General features: G+C 36.5%; 1 protein-coding gene across 3 annotated transcripts in view; it reads left to right on the forward strand.

Moving 5' to 3' along the window:
• The window catches only part of SNX25 (sorting nexin 25), a 271,192-nt gene that overhangs the window by 236,939 nt on the left and 17,710 nt on the right, over window positions 1-16,543 (forward strand). For 2 of the 3 annotated variants that reach the window (XM_031943723.1, XM_031943725.1), the window contains exons 13-15: window positions 4,647-4,760; window positions 8,973-9,137; window positions 12,561-12,678. In XM_031943723.1, the coding sequence (XP_031799583.1) occupies window positions 4,647-4,760; window positions 8,973-9,137; window positions 12,561-12,678 (397 nt within the window). The remainder of the gene's footprint in view (window positions 1-4,646; window positions 4,761-8,972; window positions 9,138-12,560; window positions 12,679-16,543) is intronic. The other variant, XM_031943724.1, reaches the window with a different exon arrangement.

The following is a 16,543-nucleotide window of genomic DNA, read 5'->3' on the forward strand; positions in this document are numbered from 1 at the left end:
AGGGGTCCTCAAACAACAGCCCACGGGCCAGATGCAGCAGCTGAAGACGATTATCCTCCTTACCCAGGGCTATGAAGTTTCTTTATTTAAAGAGCCCACAAAACAAAGTTTTTGTTTTTACTATAGTCCGGTCCTCCAACAGTCTGAGGGACAGTGAACTGGCCCTCTATTTAAAAAGTTTGAGGACCCCTGCTGTGGCTCCCACCTTTTGTTCTGAATCCCATTGTTTGTTTCCCTTCTCTAAATTGCCACTATGATGTTGAGTCCTGACTGCTCTTTAGTCATGGTTAATTGTATATTCCTGTGATTCAATAGGCTTCTGAAAACCTTGGTCTAAGGGCCATTATCGGTTTTCATGTTTACATCCAACTAAAGGATCCATATCTACGTTGTTTGCTTGATTTTCTGCTATTTCCTGTCCAGCCCTACTGGCCAAGGTAGTGATCCTTATGATTGTGTAAAAGGATCAAAATAGGAAGGAAGGGCTAGAACCAGCTCTAAGGATTGCCTTTCATGATGACAGATGGAGAGATAGATTGACATATCATATACTTTATATGATATGATATATGATGAAAGGTTATAAAACATTATACATGTGGCATATATAATCCTAATACATAGAATCATAGTCACATAAATGATAGATTTCAATATAGAGAATGTAATGAAATATATATATGTAGAATATTATACAAGTTTCATATTAATGTAATAATATGTATAGAATATAAAATCGATTATGTTTACCAATATACACATATTATATGTATGTATATATGAGTGTTTAAGTTGGGAGAGGGAGAGAGAAAATTGTAGGATTAATTCAGCCCTTGCATAGAAAGAGTGTTTAGATTTAGGGGGAATATTTTAGAGGGGATTTGGGGGAAGGTTGGGAGAGGCTAAAGTGGGTACAGCTGAAACAGCCCTTTCTCTGACCAAGAAACCTTTAGCCAAAGATTTTTCCATTTGGGGACAGTGAAAGAGCTGGTTCTGAGTAGTCCTTTGTTTTTCATCAGCTCTCTTAACAGACTCTAACTACTGACTGCTGAGGAGTTGTAAATAGATTCCTTTTTTAATAAAGTAACTTCAGACCCTTATGCTGACCCAGTTTTCCAGAGTATGCATGTCGTGCAGCTGTGGAGGATAAATGAATCTTTTTTTTTCTGCCAGCTTAGCTTCTCTGTCCCCAATCTTTCAGACAGTGCCAAGGAGGAGCATTTTTTCTTTCCCATTGAGTGTCATTTTCTATAGGAACTCAGACTAAGTTGACTTTGTTGGTCCCCTGAATCTCTGTTCTGAACAAAACCTATATAGAAAAAATGTTTGGTTTGTTTTATGATCATAAATCTTTGTTAAAATACATTTTTTTTTTGCGCAGCTTCTTGCACTTTATTATTTTTTTAATTAAAGCTTTTTATTTACAAAACATATGCATGGGTAACTTTTCAACATTGACCCTTACAAAACTTTCTGTTCCAGATTTTTCCCTCCTTCCCCTTACCCCCTCCCCTAGATGGCAGATAGCAGTACATGTTAAATATGTTAAAATATATGTTAAATCCAATATATGTATACATATTTATACAGTTATCTTGCTGTACAAGAAAAATCGGATCAAGGAGGGGAAAAAAAAAAACTGAGAGAAAACAAAATGCAAGCAAACATCAACAGAAAGTGAAAATGCTGTGTTGTGATCTACATTCAGTTCCAACAGGCTTCTCTCTGGGTAGAGATGGCTCTCTTAATCAATGAACAATTGGAACTGGTTTGAATCATCTCATTGTTGAAGAGAGCCATGTCCATCAGAATTGATCATCGTATAGTCTTGTTGTTGCCATGTATAATCATCTCCTGGTTCTCCTCATTTCACTTAGCATCAATTCATGTAAGTCTCTCCAGGCCTTTCTGAAATCATCATGTTGGTCCTTTCTTACAAAACAATATTCCATAATATTCATATGGCATAACTTATTCAGCCATTCTCCAATTGATGGCCATCCATTCAGTTTCCAGTTTCTTGGTGAAGAGGGGACCCCAAAACTCTAAAAATCCTTAACGGAGAAAAATCTCCTTCAACTTTAGCTCAGTGAGGGACCCCACTCCGAGGGACAAACAGTTTCAAACTTGTTATCTGGGTGCGGTGGGCTCAGTTCTGAAACTCATTGAATTAAATTCAAATTCCAGCTCAAGCTGAAACCCAGTGAGGAGCCAACTTGGGGTTCCACCCATGAGTTCCATTCAGCTAAAGCTCCCATTATAAAAGAGTCAAACTAAAATCCTCTCTTTGCACAGTTTCCAAACATGCCAGCTCCTTGCTTGGAATGCCATGGAGCCTCTGTCCACTGGAATATTCTTTTCCAGTGCCACCCTCTCTTTACCCTCACCTATTTCCCTAACCAGACTTTATGCCTCTCTGTCAGGATTTCTAACCTTATTCCCAAATTCCTATAATAAACCTCTTTTTATCAATCTAGGTTTTCAGGTCTATAAATTCCTTTACAGAGAACCTCTGCAGTGCCAGAAGAGTCCCCAAAACTCCCTACTCTTGTGCCGAATCCCGAGGGGGTACAGGGGATTCAAAGCTCTCCATTTGGTTCCCTGAACCCTGAACCTGCCACTAGACCATATCATTTTAACTCCCTGACCACCAGAAACCCTAATCTCATTTTGGTTCCCTAAATCTAGACCTTATCATTGCCTCTACAAAAAAGGCTGCCACAAACATTTTTGCACATGAGATGTCTTTGGGATATAAGCCCAGTAGAAACACTGTTGGGTCAAAGGATTGCATTTTCTTTCTAAAATTTTTTTGATACCTTTTCCCCCATTGTCTTTATTATCGAATATCATTCTTTCCTCCTCTCATCTAGAGAGAGAGGTATCCTTTACAATAAAGAAGGAAAAAAAGAAAGAGGAAAAAAAAAGCAATTGAAAAAAATTAAAGGAGATGAATCCTCATGGCTCTTCATTGGGATAAAGTCAGGTGGTCTGGTAAAAGTTTAACAACCAGCTCTCCATAAAGGACATACTTCTGAGTTTAATTGGCATTGTTTGCAGGTTATTCATTGTTTTCTTGTTGTTGAGTCATTTCAGTCATATGGGATTCTTCATGACCCCATTTAAAGTTTCTTTGGTAGATATTGGAATGATTTGCCATCTCCTTCAGATCATTTTATAGATGGGAAAACAAAGCTTAAATGACTTGCCCAGGGTCTCACAGTTAGTAAATTTCTGACACCAGATTTGAACTTAGGAAGCTTGAGTCTTCCTTATTACAGGCCCTGCACTCTATACACCCCACCAACTAGATGCCCCATTACTTTTTTAAGTCTAGACAATCAACAGAACAATTAATCAAACCCTGATTTTTGTTTGTCAGTACATGTTCACACTGAAAATATACCACTCAACTATCTCGTTGGAGCTGGCTTCTCTTATGCCTGGGGCCAAGTTTAGTTGATTATAATTACACAAAGGGCTGTTTTGATTTTGGGATGCTGGTTCTTTGCATTTACATTGTTGTAATCCTGCTTATCTCATTTTATATCATTTCATATAAGTCTTTATATTGATGATGTTAATCGTTTCTCATAACCCAATCTTATTCCATTAAATTCATATGTCATACAAAGTTTATCTGTTCCCTTGTTCCTAGCTTTTTAAACTGTGGTCTATGATCCCATATGCCCTCATAAATGAATGTGGGAGTCATGAAATTCTGATTTATAATCAGTCAATGTTTGATTTCTATATCTATTTTATATTCCCATGTACTCAGTTATATAAAAATTTCTTGGGCAAAAAGGGATTGAAAGTGGAAAAAAATTAAGAAATCCTGATTGATGGGCAATCAAGTTCTTTGAATAGCTGAATGAATGAAAAATCATGTTTTAAGTACCCACCATTATGCAAAGTAGTGTGTTAAGCACCAAGCTTACAACAAATAAAAAGGGAAGAAAGTCTTTTCTTCTAAGAAATTAATTTTTTTAAAAGGGGGAGACAAAAACATAAGTTGTAATCGCAAACCAGATGAGAAGACCCCATCGTTCTTACTAGGACAGCAGATACTAAGTTATATTCTTTAATATTATATCCACTTATGAAACTATTTCCATTTCTGTTGAAATGTTTGACAGTCCCAAGGATTTTGGTGTCAAGAAATTTTTGTGTGTGTGGGTGATATGTGGAGTTTTAGTAATTTATGACTCCTAGGAAAACGAGCTGCAACATCTATAAAGACAGTTGCTTAATTTCATTTTTATAAGGGTTGCTTTACTGAAGGATAGTTAAGAGGATCAGGCTAGAAAGAGGATTGGTGATTTGGGAGATTCTGTTATTCCCAGGGTTCCTGGGGTTTTGATCTTGAGATGTCTCCATTCTGGTTTGAGGGGAGGTAATAGTTTTACTTGCTTCTTACTTATCTTTACCTGTCTCACCCTCTAGGTGTCTTGCTGCTTCACTTAAACTTTGTGGATAGCTCTTACAAAAATGTGGCTATGAATATTTTTGTGTATATTAGCTCTTTTTCTTTATTTTTTATCCCTTGGGTATATACTTAGATGTGGGATCACTAAGTTAAAAGGTATGGACATAAAATGCATTTTCAAAAGATTAACATCTTCATTTTTTCTCCTCTTCTACAGTGTTTCCCTTCACTAAAAAAAGTCCAGTTGCCTTCTCTTAGTAAGCTGCCCTTCAAATCTGTGGATCATAAATTTATGGAAAAGTCCAAGAATCAATTAAATACATTTTTACAGGTAAGAAACCTAAACACCTATTGTCTCTAGAGGAAGCAAGCATTCTTTTGGTTCCCAGTTATCTTAGTGCTATAATTCAGTAATTTGTTTTTTCTATTCTCAATAGTCCTACTAAGAAACTAAAAATATCTTTGTTATGTACTGTTATGTACCTTGATCAAAAATCCAACTTTTAAAAACCTTGGCCCAAATTCTGTTCCCTGTGTGAGCTCCCAGCAGCCCCTGTTTGTATTATCTTTGGCTGGGTCAGCTACTTTTAAAGGTTTATGTAACTGTGTGTGCCCAACTGTCTAAACCTTAGAAAGGACTCACTGTCACTACTTAGAGAGGACAGTTGCCTTTATCTTAATGTAATAGCACAATGAAATCTTGGGATGCTTGCATTTAATAATGTGCTTTAACAAATCAATGGTGATTACCATGTTGACAAATCGTCGTTGCCTTAGGAATTTCAAGTATAGAAAAATAGAATGAATTGAATTATTACAGACAATGATAATAGGATACTTTTGCAGACCCATGGAAATTTACCTCTGTGGTTACTGTTAAGTCATTTTTCATTTGGAAATTGAGGCAAAGAAGATTAAGTCATTTGCCCAGGGTCATACAACTAGGAAGTATCTGGGCCAGATTTGAATGTAGCAAGATGAGGTTTTTTTTCTCTACCCCCTATAGAGAGTCTACTAATTTTTAATAGTAATGATTTTACAATCCTAAGTTGTCATAAAGTACAAATACATATATTTTACTCAGTGATAAAATAATTATAATCACAGTGTAAAGAAAAGTACTAGATTTGAAGTCTGTCAATCTGGGATCAAATCCTAACTCAATTACTTAATTTTCTGTGAAAATGGACAATTAACATAACTTCTCTGAGACCTCAATGTCTTCCTCTGTACAATTAGAGGCTTTTAAAGGATGAATTCTGGGATTCCTTCCAACTCTAAATGATAAATTCATAGTCCTAGTTTTGGACTAATGCTTAGAACTCATTAAGTCTAATTCTCTTATTTTATAGGAAAGTAAACCAAGGCAAACAACGGTTATGTGACTTGCTCAGTCATTCAATGCTAAGGATATGAGGCAGGTTTCTAAGGCAACACTTTATAGGATGGCTCTGCAGGGTTCAAATAGATAAAGTTAATTCATTTAAAATAGTAATCTATAGTATGTGAAGTATATCATTATAGAACATTGATTTCAAAGTCAGGAGGCTGGGTTTGATTAGAATTGAAGTCTCAATTTCTTATTCAATTCTCTTTTTGTCTACTCTGTCTTTGTCATTCTAGATTTTTAAAATTTAAACTTTAAAAAACCAGTGAAGTGGTACAATGGATAGGGCCTGGAGTCAAGAAGATCTAGAAATCCAGCCTTAGATATTAGCTGTATGATCCTGGGTAAATGACTTTACCCTGTTTGCCTCAGTTGCCTTATCTGTAAAATGAGCAAAGCAAGGAAACAGCAAATCACTTCATTATCTTTGCCAAGAAAATGCCAAATTGGATCATGAAGAGTCAGAACAACCAAAATGGTTGAATAACAACTACAAATTTTAAATATTACTATTTCGTGCTGTTTCAAAATATTTTAGAAACATATTTACATGATTATAAATGCATGATCTCTTTCAAATTGCTTACCATCTTAAGGAGGAGATAGAGGAAAAGGGAGGGAGAGAATTTGAGACTCAAAACATAACCCAAAATGAATATTAATTGTTTTACATGTAATTGAGAAAAAAGAATATTCAGAAAATCTTAATATGTTTGAATAGAATACCTGACTAAATCATTTAGGTAAGTTTAAGGTACAATCTTTTTAAAATGTGTGTGTTATTGAGACACATGTGATTTTAAACCTCTGTGTTTAACTGGGAATTTCTTGTTTCCTTTTCCTTTGTTCTTCTTGTCCCTGCTAATGAGGATTCCCCTCACTTCCTATTGTAGAGTAAAGAATCCTTCCTTCTCTGAATGTTTTATTAATTGTCTACTATTTTTATATCTTGCTGAAAAATACAGATGAATACTAAGCCAGTATTGAGTGCTTAGTTGAAATATGTAAGTCAGTAATGATAACAGTAGCTATCTTATCCAATAAAATTCTATTTGCAAGGCATTTAGAATAGTCCCTGGTACATAGTAGGCACTTAATAAATGCTTATTCCTTTTCCCTTTTTATAAAACATTTGAAGGTTTAGAGAGCAACTTCCCATGCATGATCTCATTTGAGCTTCTCAACAGTCTTGTGAGGTAGATACTATACTTATATCTCTCCATTTTATGGAGAAAGAAACTGAGGCGCCAAGAGATTAAGTACTCATTCAGTAAGTTGTAGAGATAGAATTTGAACCCCATTTTTAAACTCCAAAGTTGATTATTCCAGGTTACTTTTTTATAAAACTGACATTTATGGAACACTTTGAGGTTTATGATATACTTTACATATGCCATTTTGTTTGATTTTCTCAACAATCCTTCAAGATAAGCAATGTAGTTATTTTTATCGAAGCTGAGAAAAATTATTTGTGTGGCTTCAAATAGCTAGTATGTGTCAGAAGTCAGATTTAAACCCTTGTCATAGGTTCATAGGCATCACATAATCCAAATAAGTGAGGAAACTTGAAACCCAGCAAGATCCCGTGATTTGTCTGAGATCTCACAGGAAGTAAATATCAGAAGTCAGATAAGAACTTGAGTGTTCTGATTCAAGAACCAGAATTCTGTCTGTGCTGCCTCCCAAATCTTACTCCAAGCATAGGGTGTCAAGGTCTCCATCTAAGCCATGGTGCTAGTGCTGGTGCTGGTGAGGAAAAGAATAAATTGCAAGCCTCAAAGAGAAGTTTTTAAACCTGAAGAGGGTTTTGATTAGTTTTTTAAGCCAAAGGAAACTGATGTTTAAATACCTCAGTGATTTTTTTCAAATGAGCCAATTTGAAAATTCAGTAAAACTCTTTGGTATCTTACAGATCTGTATACACCACAGACTGAATGATAGCTCCCAAGCTTAACCACATAGTGAAAGCCTCAAATTCAGGCATCTTGTAAGGCTTCTGTTAATTCTGTTCCCAGCATCAACAACCCAGAGGAGTGTGTGTGTGTCTGTGTGTCTGTGTGTGATTTGTTTTTTAAGAAGGCTTAAAAAATTATATTAAAACTTAACTGGCATCATAGAGCCATATTTTCAATTAGCTGTATTATTCATGGAAAGAAGTTTTAATGCAGCTGGCCACCCAGCTGAGGACTAGCCCAGCTAAGTTCAAAGATGCTCATCAACAGAAATTTGTTGATGATAAGGAACAGATGATAAGGGATTATTTTCTATCATAAAAATCCATGAAGACTGTCTGCTTAGGTGTGTTGGAGTTATAATCTTACCATTGAAATCACCAATCTGGTAAAGTTTAAAGTCTGAAAAGACTCAGAAATATGCAGAGCTCCAAATAGAAGATTATTATCTTTGTCTTTTTTGGTGGGTTTCGGTGTGTGTGTACAAGATTAGATGTGTGTATAAGACAGACATTCTAAGAATTCACTTCTCATCTTGCTTAGTGGAAAGACAATTCACAGAAGGGTCTGAGAATGTACTTCATTTTCTCCCTCCTGATATTTACCCATTTCTCTCTAAGTGTGAAGAGAACATAAAATTCATCTCCCAAATAACTATTCTGTAAATCCTCTCTTGGAACAGAGTGAGATATTTGAGTTTCAGAGTGCATCCCCTTTGGAACACTGGCAAAAATAGGAGAAAAGAGATTTTTGCAATACCAGCAGAATTGTTGGAGTTGTGATTCAGCTAATTGTCCATATGGGGATGAAGCAAAGGCACTGTGCAGTCCATGAAAAAGAAGGCATCATTTACCTTGGATAACCCAGCTTCAAATAACTGAGCAATTTTTCTTCTGAGAAGAAAACAAGATATTTAGACTGAGGAGAAAGAAAGAAATCATGGACAAAACTTTAGATTAAGAGCTGACCAACTGACCTGACCTCGTCACTCATAGATGAGGAAACTGAGATTGAGACATTCAGTGGCTTATTTAAACTCACAAAAGTAACAAATAAGGCTGGAATCCCAGTTTCTCTAAGTTGTTCCTTCCCCTGCTTTTCCTGCCTCAATTCTATTTTCTTTCTCTCACAAGTACCTTTGTAACATGACCAACATAAACATAAAATATATATAATTACACAGGAGTGACTCTTTTTCCTGCAGAAACTGCTCTCAGATGAAAGGCTATGTCAGAGTGAAGCACTTTATGCCTTCTTGAGCCCTTCTCCTGACTACCTCAAGGTTATTGATGTGCAGGGGAAGAAATCCACATTTTCATTGTCCTCATTCCTAGAAAGGCTTCCTCGTGACTTTTTCTCCCACCAAGAGGTGAGTACTGGGAGCATATCTGAATACTTTTTCATACAGAACTCTGACTGACCTTTCAAATGGCAGGGCTAAATTGAATGACTTTTTCCCTCTGCTTGTAGCTTTTCATTGCATTAGATAATCATTTCCAGCCTTCAGAGAGCTCACATTTTAAGTAAATTAGATGGGACACACCCTGTTTTGCCCAGATAAAAGCTAGGTGATATAGTGGATAGAGTACTGAGTCTAGAGTCAGAGTCATCCTCCTGAGTTCAAATCTGGCTTCAGACACTTACTAGCCATGTGACACTGAGCAAGTCACTCAATACTGTTTGCTTTAGTTTCTTCATCTGTAAGAGCTGGAGAAGGGATTGGCAAACTACGCTAGTATATTTGACAAGAAAATCCCAAATGGGATCACAGTCAGGCAATGTTCTTTTGAAATGACTAAACAGACCTAGTTCATTTGTAGAGATAGATCTGAAGTAATCAAAACTTTATCATTAACCCTGTTAATGAGAAATGTTGATGCTGCTTATTAGGAAGGGTTTTAAACCAGGGAGAATTTACTGATGTCATGATTTAAATACCCACAAGCCATCTTTACCAAGCAACAGCGGAAACAAACACTTGTTGTCAGCACCTACTTGTGGACAACAGACAAAGAACAAGACTGACTTAGCATTACCCAGCCACGTGGTCTTGAGCCAGTCTTGTAATTACTCTGGGATTTAATTTCCTCATTTAAAAAAAAACATAATAAATAATAAAAGAGACAATAATAAAGAGAAATAATGAGTTACTTTAACTGGAGTTCATATAGGGAAGTAGTGGGGGGGGGGGGGGATGTTATAGTAAGGGCTTTGAATCCAGTCCAATCCACTAAATATTTATTAAGTAAATACTATGTGTCACACTATGCTAAGCCCTGGGCTACAATTAATAAAAAGAAAAGCAGTCCCTGCCTTCAAAGAGTTCACCATCTAATGGAGAGATAATACAAAAAAGGAAATAGGAAAGCAGGAAAGGGGAGAGACCAGGAGGGTACCCAGCACAGGAATATCTTTTCTATGGGATTAAAGCCAGAAAAGAAATAAGTGTAGAGAGAAGTGCAATAACACATCCAGTTTCTGTTGTCTGTAAAGGAAGGCTTTGGCAGTCTTCAGTCAAAGGAGAGGAAGATGAGGGAGGAGATGTCACTCAGTGCTTGAGGTTTAATTAGATTAGATTAGATTAGAGGTATGAGTTTATCCTGGGAAGGGTTTCTTATTCTATGGAGTTGAAACCAGGCAGAGCAGCAAATGCAAGGAGAATGGAGAACACTAGATTGTGGAGTATGAATTTTTATGCTGTAATAGGGAGGCATTGAAAACATTTGAGTAGAAAGGAGAGAAAGGATGGTATGTGTAAAACAGTGCTTCATAAAGACAGGTCTGACAGTAGGTGAGAATATAAAGAGAATGCTGGACCTGGTGTCAAGAGGATCTGAGTTCAAGTCCATCCTTAGCTTCTTATGAGGTGTGACCTCCTTCTGTTTTCTTATCTGTGGAATAACAGCATCAACCTCCTCAGGGTATTGTAAAGATCAAGTAAGATAATATTTGATGAACGCTTGGCAAATCTTAAATGATCATACAAATAACAGTTGTTGTTGTTATTATTTTTATTATGGGAAGATTGTAGAGTCATGTACACCAGTTACTATAATCTAGTTACTAGATTTGCTCCTTCAGTAAATTCTTGCCTTGTAATCAAGCCAATGAAGGACTTCTCTTCTACCCTCCCCTAGCTCCTATTGCAGTAGATTAGATATGTGGTATTCTATCTGAAGCTATCCTCCTTCCCCCTTCCCTTTCTTCCATCAGGCTAGATTGAATCTGTTTAGACAGGAAGATCTGCAAGTGAGAAGCAGTTCTCACACAGTGATTTTATGATCTCAGAGAAAAATTCATAGTATGGCATTAGAAAATGTACACATATGTATGTGTTCAAGCCATATGCAGAAATCAGCCCTTTTGCCTATAAATACCGCCTCTAGTGCTGGGAAAGCTTGAATCATGGCTTTAAAAACAATGAAATTAATTTGAAAACACTTTGTATTGATTTGAAAAACAGTGAGTTCAAAACCAATTAAGTTTTCAAAAATCTTACAGCATTTTTGACCTCAACTTTGTGAAATTAATGTTTAATTTCATTTTTATTAATCCATTAACTTAATAACTTCACAGGACTTTTACAATTACCTTAATTATTTTGATCCTTGAATCAATTAAAAAAAATCATAATTAAGAGCTATCATTTATATAGTGCCTTACTAATTTTATCTTCTCTTCATTCAAAGTACCTGGGAGGTAAGTGCTATGATTATCTCCATTGTATATAGATGAGGAAGAAGCAGACAGATGTTAAGTGATTTGACTGGGGTCACACAGTGGGGCAACTAGGTGATACAATGAATAGAATATAATGCCTAATGTCAAGAAGACTCATCATCATGAGTTAAAATCTGCCTCAGGTACAACTAGTTTTGTGATCCTGAGCAAGTCACTTAACCCTATTTGCCTCAGTCTCCTCATCTGTGAAATGAGCTGGAGAAAGAAATGATCAACTACTCCAGTATGTTTGCCAAGAAAACCTCAAATGGAGATACAAAGAGTTGAGCTTGACTGAAATGATTGAACACCAGTGATGATACACAACAAGTAAGTGTCTGTGGCTGTATTAGAATTTAGGTCTTTCTGACTTTGGGTCTGGTGCTTTAGCCTACCTACCCTTTTGCAAATTGTAAGTTTTTGCCTATATGAAGGAGGAAACTTCTTTTCTGGAGGAACTTCCGCTTCAGTATCTGAAGGATTATGATTATTTTGGCAGTGCGTGATCTTTCTATTGGTGCAGATCCTTGCCCCTGCATGGCCAAAATAATTCATTCCCCCAGTGTCCATATTTCTCTTGATGAGCCTTGCTGAACTTAGCAAGGCTGATCCTCAGCCTCAGCTTCAAAACCTATGGTTTCATCTGTCCCTGAAAACTTTTCAGCTGTGGAGGACCCCTCAGAGCTTGCTCTCTCTTAGCCTAGCCTTTGCAAATTTTGTGCCACCATGAGGCAGTGGAGGAAGATTGTCCATATCCTGTGATGTGGTGTGATCATCTGCTCCAATCCCCTCACTTTACAGATGAGGAATTTGAAGCTCAGAGACATAAAGGAATTTGTTCAATGTCATAAGTCCCGAACATCAGAACTGGGATTCAACCTCAGGTCTTCCAATATTAATTCCACCTTCACTTCCCATTATACTACATTGTGCCACTGTGTCTATACTTGAGTGAAAGCTACGGAATAAAATATGGGCAAACAGTAAGGATTACAAAATGGAGGAAGCTACATAGATATGTGTATTTCCATCTGTGAGTAATTATTTACCTGTGATCTTACTGTATCCCCAGGAGGAGGCAGAAGAAGATAGTGACCTGTCAGACTATGGTGATGATGTAGATGGGAAGAAGGATGCTTTGGCTGAGCCGTGTTTCATGCTGATTGGGGAGATATTTGAGCTTCGAGGAAGTAAGCCTCTTGCTTAAAACAATTAGGTGTTGGTAGTTGAGATAATTTTTTTAAGTCCATTGATTCTTGGATGAAACTTGTCACTTTTTTTTTCTTTTTTTTGGCATCAAGAAGCTCTTATTTTGTTAGAACTTTATTCTGAATAGCAGAAACAAGAGGCTTTGATTTTAGGGCTTTAAAGGAGAGGTTTTTTTCTAAGTTTTATGAAGATTAATAGTATACAACATAGGATACAAATATATGTCCACTAAAGTTTCTTTTTAAACTAATTTAAGGGTTTCTAGGGCTGTTATATCTCGAGGTGATACTTTATTGAGTACTGATGTTTTTTATTCTTACTCTGTATAATGATTAAGACAATAAAGTCCCTGCTCTGGTGCTGCTAAGTGACATGAAGGTAACTTTGAGTCCTCAAACTATGTTATGGAACCTAAGCTCTAGGAGGTTCTACCAAGTTGAAAAGGCATTGATTGTAACCTTCTTGATAGACTGTGGCTGCCATTTTGAGGGTCTCTTCAACTGGAAATGGAAAAACTTCAGCTCCAAAAGGTGGCTATGGAATGATGGATTGCTTTGGCTCTAGGTATTCATGAAAACCACCTACTGAAGTGTGGAGGTTTTTATTTTTTAAATAGTATTTTATTTTTCTAAATACATGCAAAGATAGTTTTTAACATTTACCTTTGCAAAGTCTTATGTTCCAAATTTTTTTCCCTCTTCCCTCCCCTAGACAGCAAGCAATCCAATTTAGGTTAAACATGTGTAATTCTTCTAAACTTACATTCATAATGCCTCACAAGAAAAATCAAGTCAAAAGTGAAAAAACAAACAAACAATGACAACAAAAGGTGAAAATACTATGCTTTGATCCACATTCAGTCTCTATAGTTGTCTCTCTGGATGAGGGATGGCACTTTCCATCACCAGTCTATTGGAATTTCCTTGAATCACCTCATTGTTGAAAAGAGCCAAGTCCATCACAGTTGCATCTCATAATCTTGTTACTATGTACAATATTCTCTTGGTTCTGCTCATTTCACTTAATACCAATTCATGTAGGTCTTTCCAGGTTTTTCTGAAATTAGCCTGAGCTTCATTTCTTATAGAACAATAATATTTCATTACATTCATATACCATAACTTGTTCAGCCAATCCCCAACTGAGGAGTATCCACTCAATTTCAAATTCCTTGCCACTATAAAAAGAGCAGCTACAAACATTTTTGCCCGTGTGAGTCCTTTTCCCTCTTTTATGATCTCTTTGGGATACAGACCCAGTAATGACACTGCTAGATCAAAGGATATGCACAGTTTGATAGGTATACTTCCAAATCGCTCTCCAGAATGGTTGAATCATTTCACAGCCATGGAGTGGGGTGGAGAATGCAAACAATTGTTATTCTCTAAGCAAAACAGAGTAAATACTGAGCAGATATGCATATAGGTGCACAGCATCATTATGGGCATAGTGGTAGATATGATGAAGTATGAGCTGTGTGACTCCTGTAGCCTTGTAGGAACAGACATTCTATTCAAATTTTGTTGACTCACTTAATTCAACAATTTTTCATTAAGTGCTTTTTTTGTGCATTGTACTGGACTAGGTCTGAGAGGAAATACAATAATAAATAAGCCTTATTTCCTGTGATATAGATGTTGCTATTTGAAGTAAAAGGGTATAGGCTTGAATAACAATAATGTCAAATAGTACATAATGTGAACAGGACCTAAGAAGGATACCAAGTCCAACCTGAAGAGATAAAGCCGATGTATATGAAACACTGAGAGAACAAAGAAGCGTTAAACTATGTGATGTAAGCATTATGATAACAGTAGTGCAGGCGGTTCCAAGAAAGGAAAAATCAGCATAGACTAGAAGAGATACAACAGTGTTAACAAGAACTTATGTGTCTTCTGTATTTCTGTAGAATAGGAATTGTGTTGAGTGTTGGCAATACACACAAAAAGAAGCAGTTTCTGCCTTCAAGCAGCTTACATTTTATTCAGTATAAGAATGAGTAACCTTTGGATAAACAGAGGAAAGGGCAAGGTAATGTTTGATGGGGAATTAGTGCAATTAAATTATAGTAGGAGCAAAAACAGTAATAAAGAGAACAATTATCATTTCTATGGTAGTGTAGAGAATAATGATGGGAAAAGTGATCAAACTGGATCAGGTATATATAGAGAAGTGTTGTACTGAATATGATTCAATTAATGGAATACTAAGATACCTAATTACTGAGCTAACCCAAGTACTGAGATTTCAAAAGGAGAAGAAAGGCATGGGAAAAAATGTTTTATTCCAAAAAAGAGACTGTCCAGCAAGTATGAACATTTAGAATGAATAATAGGAGTCAGGGCCAAAGTTGAAAAGAAGTTGGTGAAAGGGCTGTTTTCTTTTTAGGAAATCCCAACGATTGATCCTATCAGTAACAATAAAGGCTCATCTTTTCAATACCGACATCTTAAGGGGGTTACCATGTAGTAACCTAGAATAATACCACTACCTCTCAAAGCATCACCCGGAGAGAAAGGCCCCAGAAGGAGATAAGCAAATTCTAATATATATAACCAAAGAGGAACTTCAGAGAACGGGAGTAAGTAAAAGGCAAGGATTTATCAAGTCATTGTATGACCGAAAGAGAAGATGAGCTGCTCAAGTGTCAAGTATGGCAAATCACAGGTAGATGTCCAAAGGGCATCACTGGTGACCTCCCAGTATGGGAGAAGATAAAAAAGCCTCCGGGATGCTGGGTGGCCGTGGATGAGCTACACGGGCCAAGTGGGTGAGAATAGCTTGAGATCTGCGTTACTGCAGGGAACTCTGGCATCAATGAGATCACAGATCCATTTGGATAACTACCATTCATTTCTTCAAGATTTCCCAAGTTCTTTTTTCGTGATAATCCTACATGTTAAGTTGCACAATTATTAGAGTCTACATATTATAGATGAGAAAGTAGAGGATCAGAGAAGTTGAAATAATAACAATAACAACAATAATAATGATAATAATAACTCACATTTATATAGCACTTTAAGATTGGCAAAGCACTTCACAGATATTATCTCATTTTTATCCCTTTTTTACAGATGAAGAAACTGATATAGGCAGGGGCTAAGTGTCATGCCCACATGGCTAACATGTATCTGAGGTGAAATTTCAATGCAACTCCTTGACACCATTTTGTCTCCACATGTTTCAGTTTTCTAGTCACATAAGTTGTAATTTATTAAATAGTATTAGAACTTTGTGAAACAGTTATTGTTCCCTATCTCCCTTCTCCAAATTGCACATTTTATGCTCAAAGACCATCCCAAGAAAACCTGGCTCATCACTTCATGAATCCTCTTGATCCAAGCTATAAACCAAATTTTTATTTTGTTTTATCTGGGTGGGTTTTTTTCTATTTGTTTTTAAAGTCAGGAATGATGATAGGTCTTTTCTTGAGAAAGAGAAGATTAAGGGATTTTGCTCTAGCCAAACAACAAGCCAGGGAAAGAACTCAATAGAATACCATCTTTCTGTGAGCATACTTGGACATCTGCTTCCAACATTTCAGGAGAAAATAAATAGAATTCTTTAATTCAAATACTTTCACCATCAATAATGTTTTATCAAAGCTGCGACAACAACTTTTATGAGGCAGCTAAGTGTGGGGCCAGTGGGGAGGAAAGAGGGAGCAGGGAGACATTTTATTGGAGAAATGGTAGAAGGAAACAGGCCAGAAATGGGGAGGGGCTGATTGAGGAAAATTGTAGCAAAGTCATTACAGTCAGGAGCTTTCACTTATGTCTTTTTATCCCCAGTGTCTCACACATAGTTGCTCTCAATAGAAGTTTGTTGATGGATTGATTTCTT

Source organism: Sarcophilus harrisii, chromosome 6 (assembly GCF_902635505.1).
Source record: "Sarcophilus harrisii chromosome 6, mSarHar1.11, whole genome shotgun sequence".
In the NCBI taxonomy this organism is placed as follows: domain Eukaryota; kingdom Metazoa; phylum Chordata; class Mammalia; order Dasyuromorphia; family Dasyuridae; genus Sarcophilus; species Sarcophilus harrisii.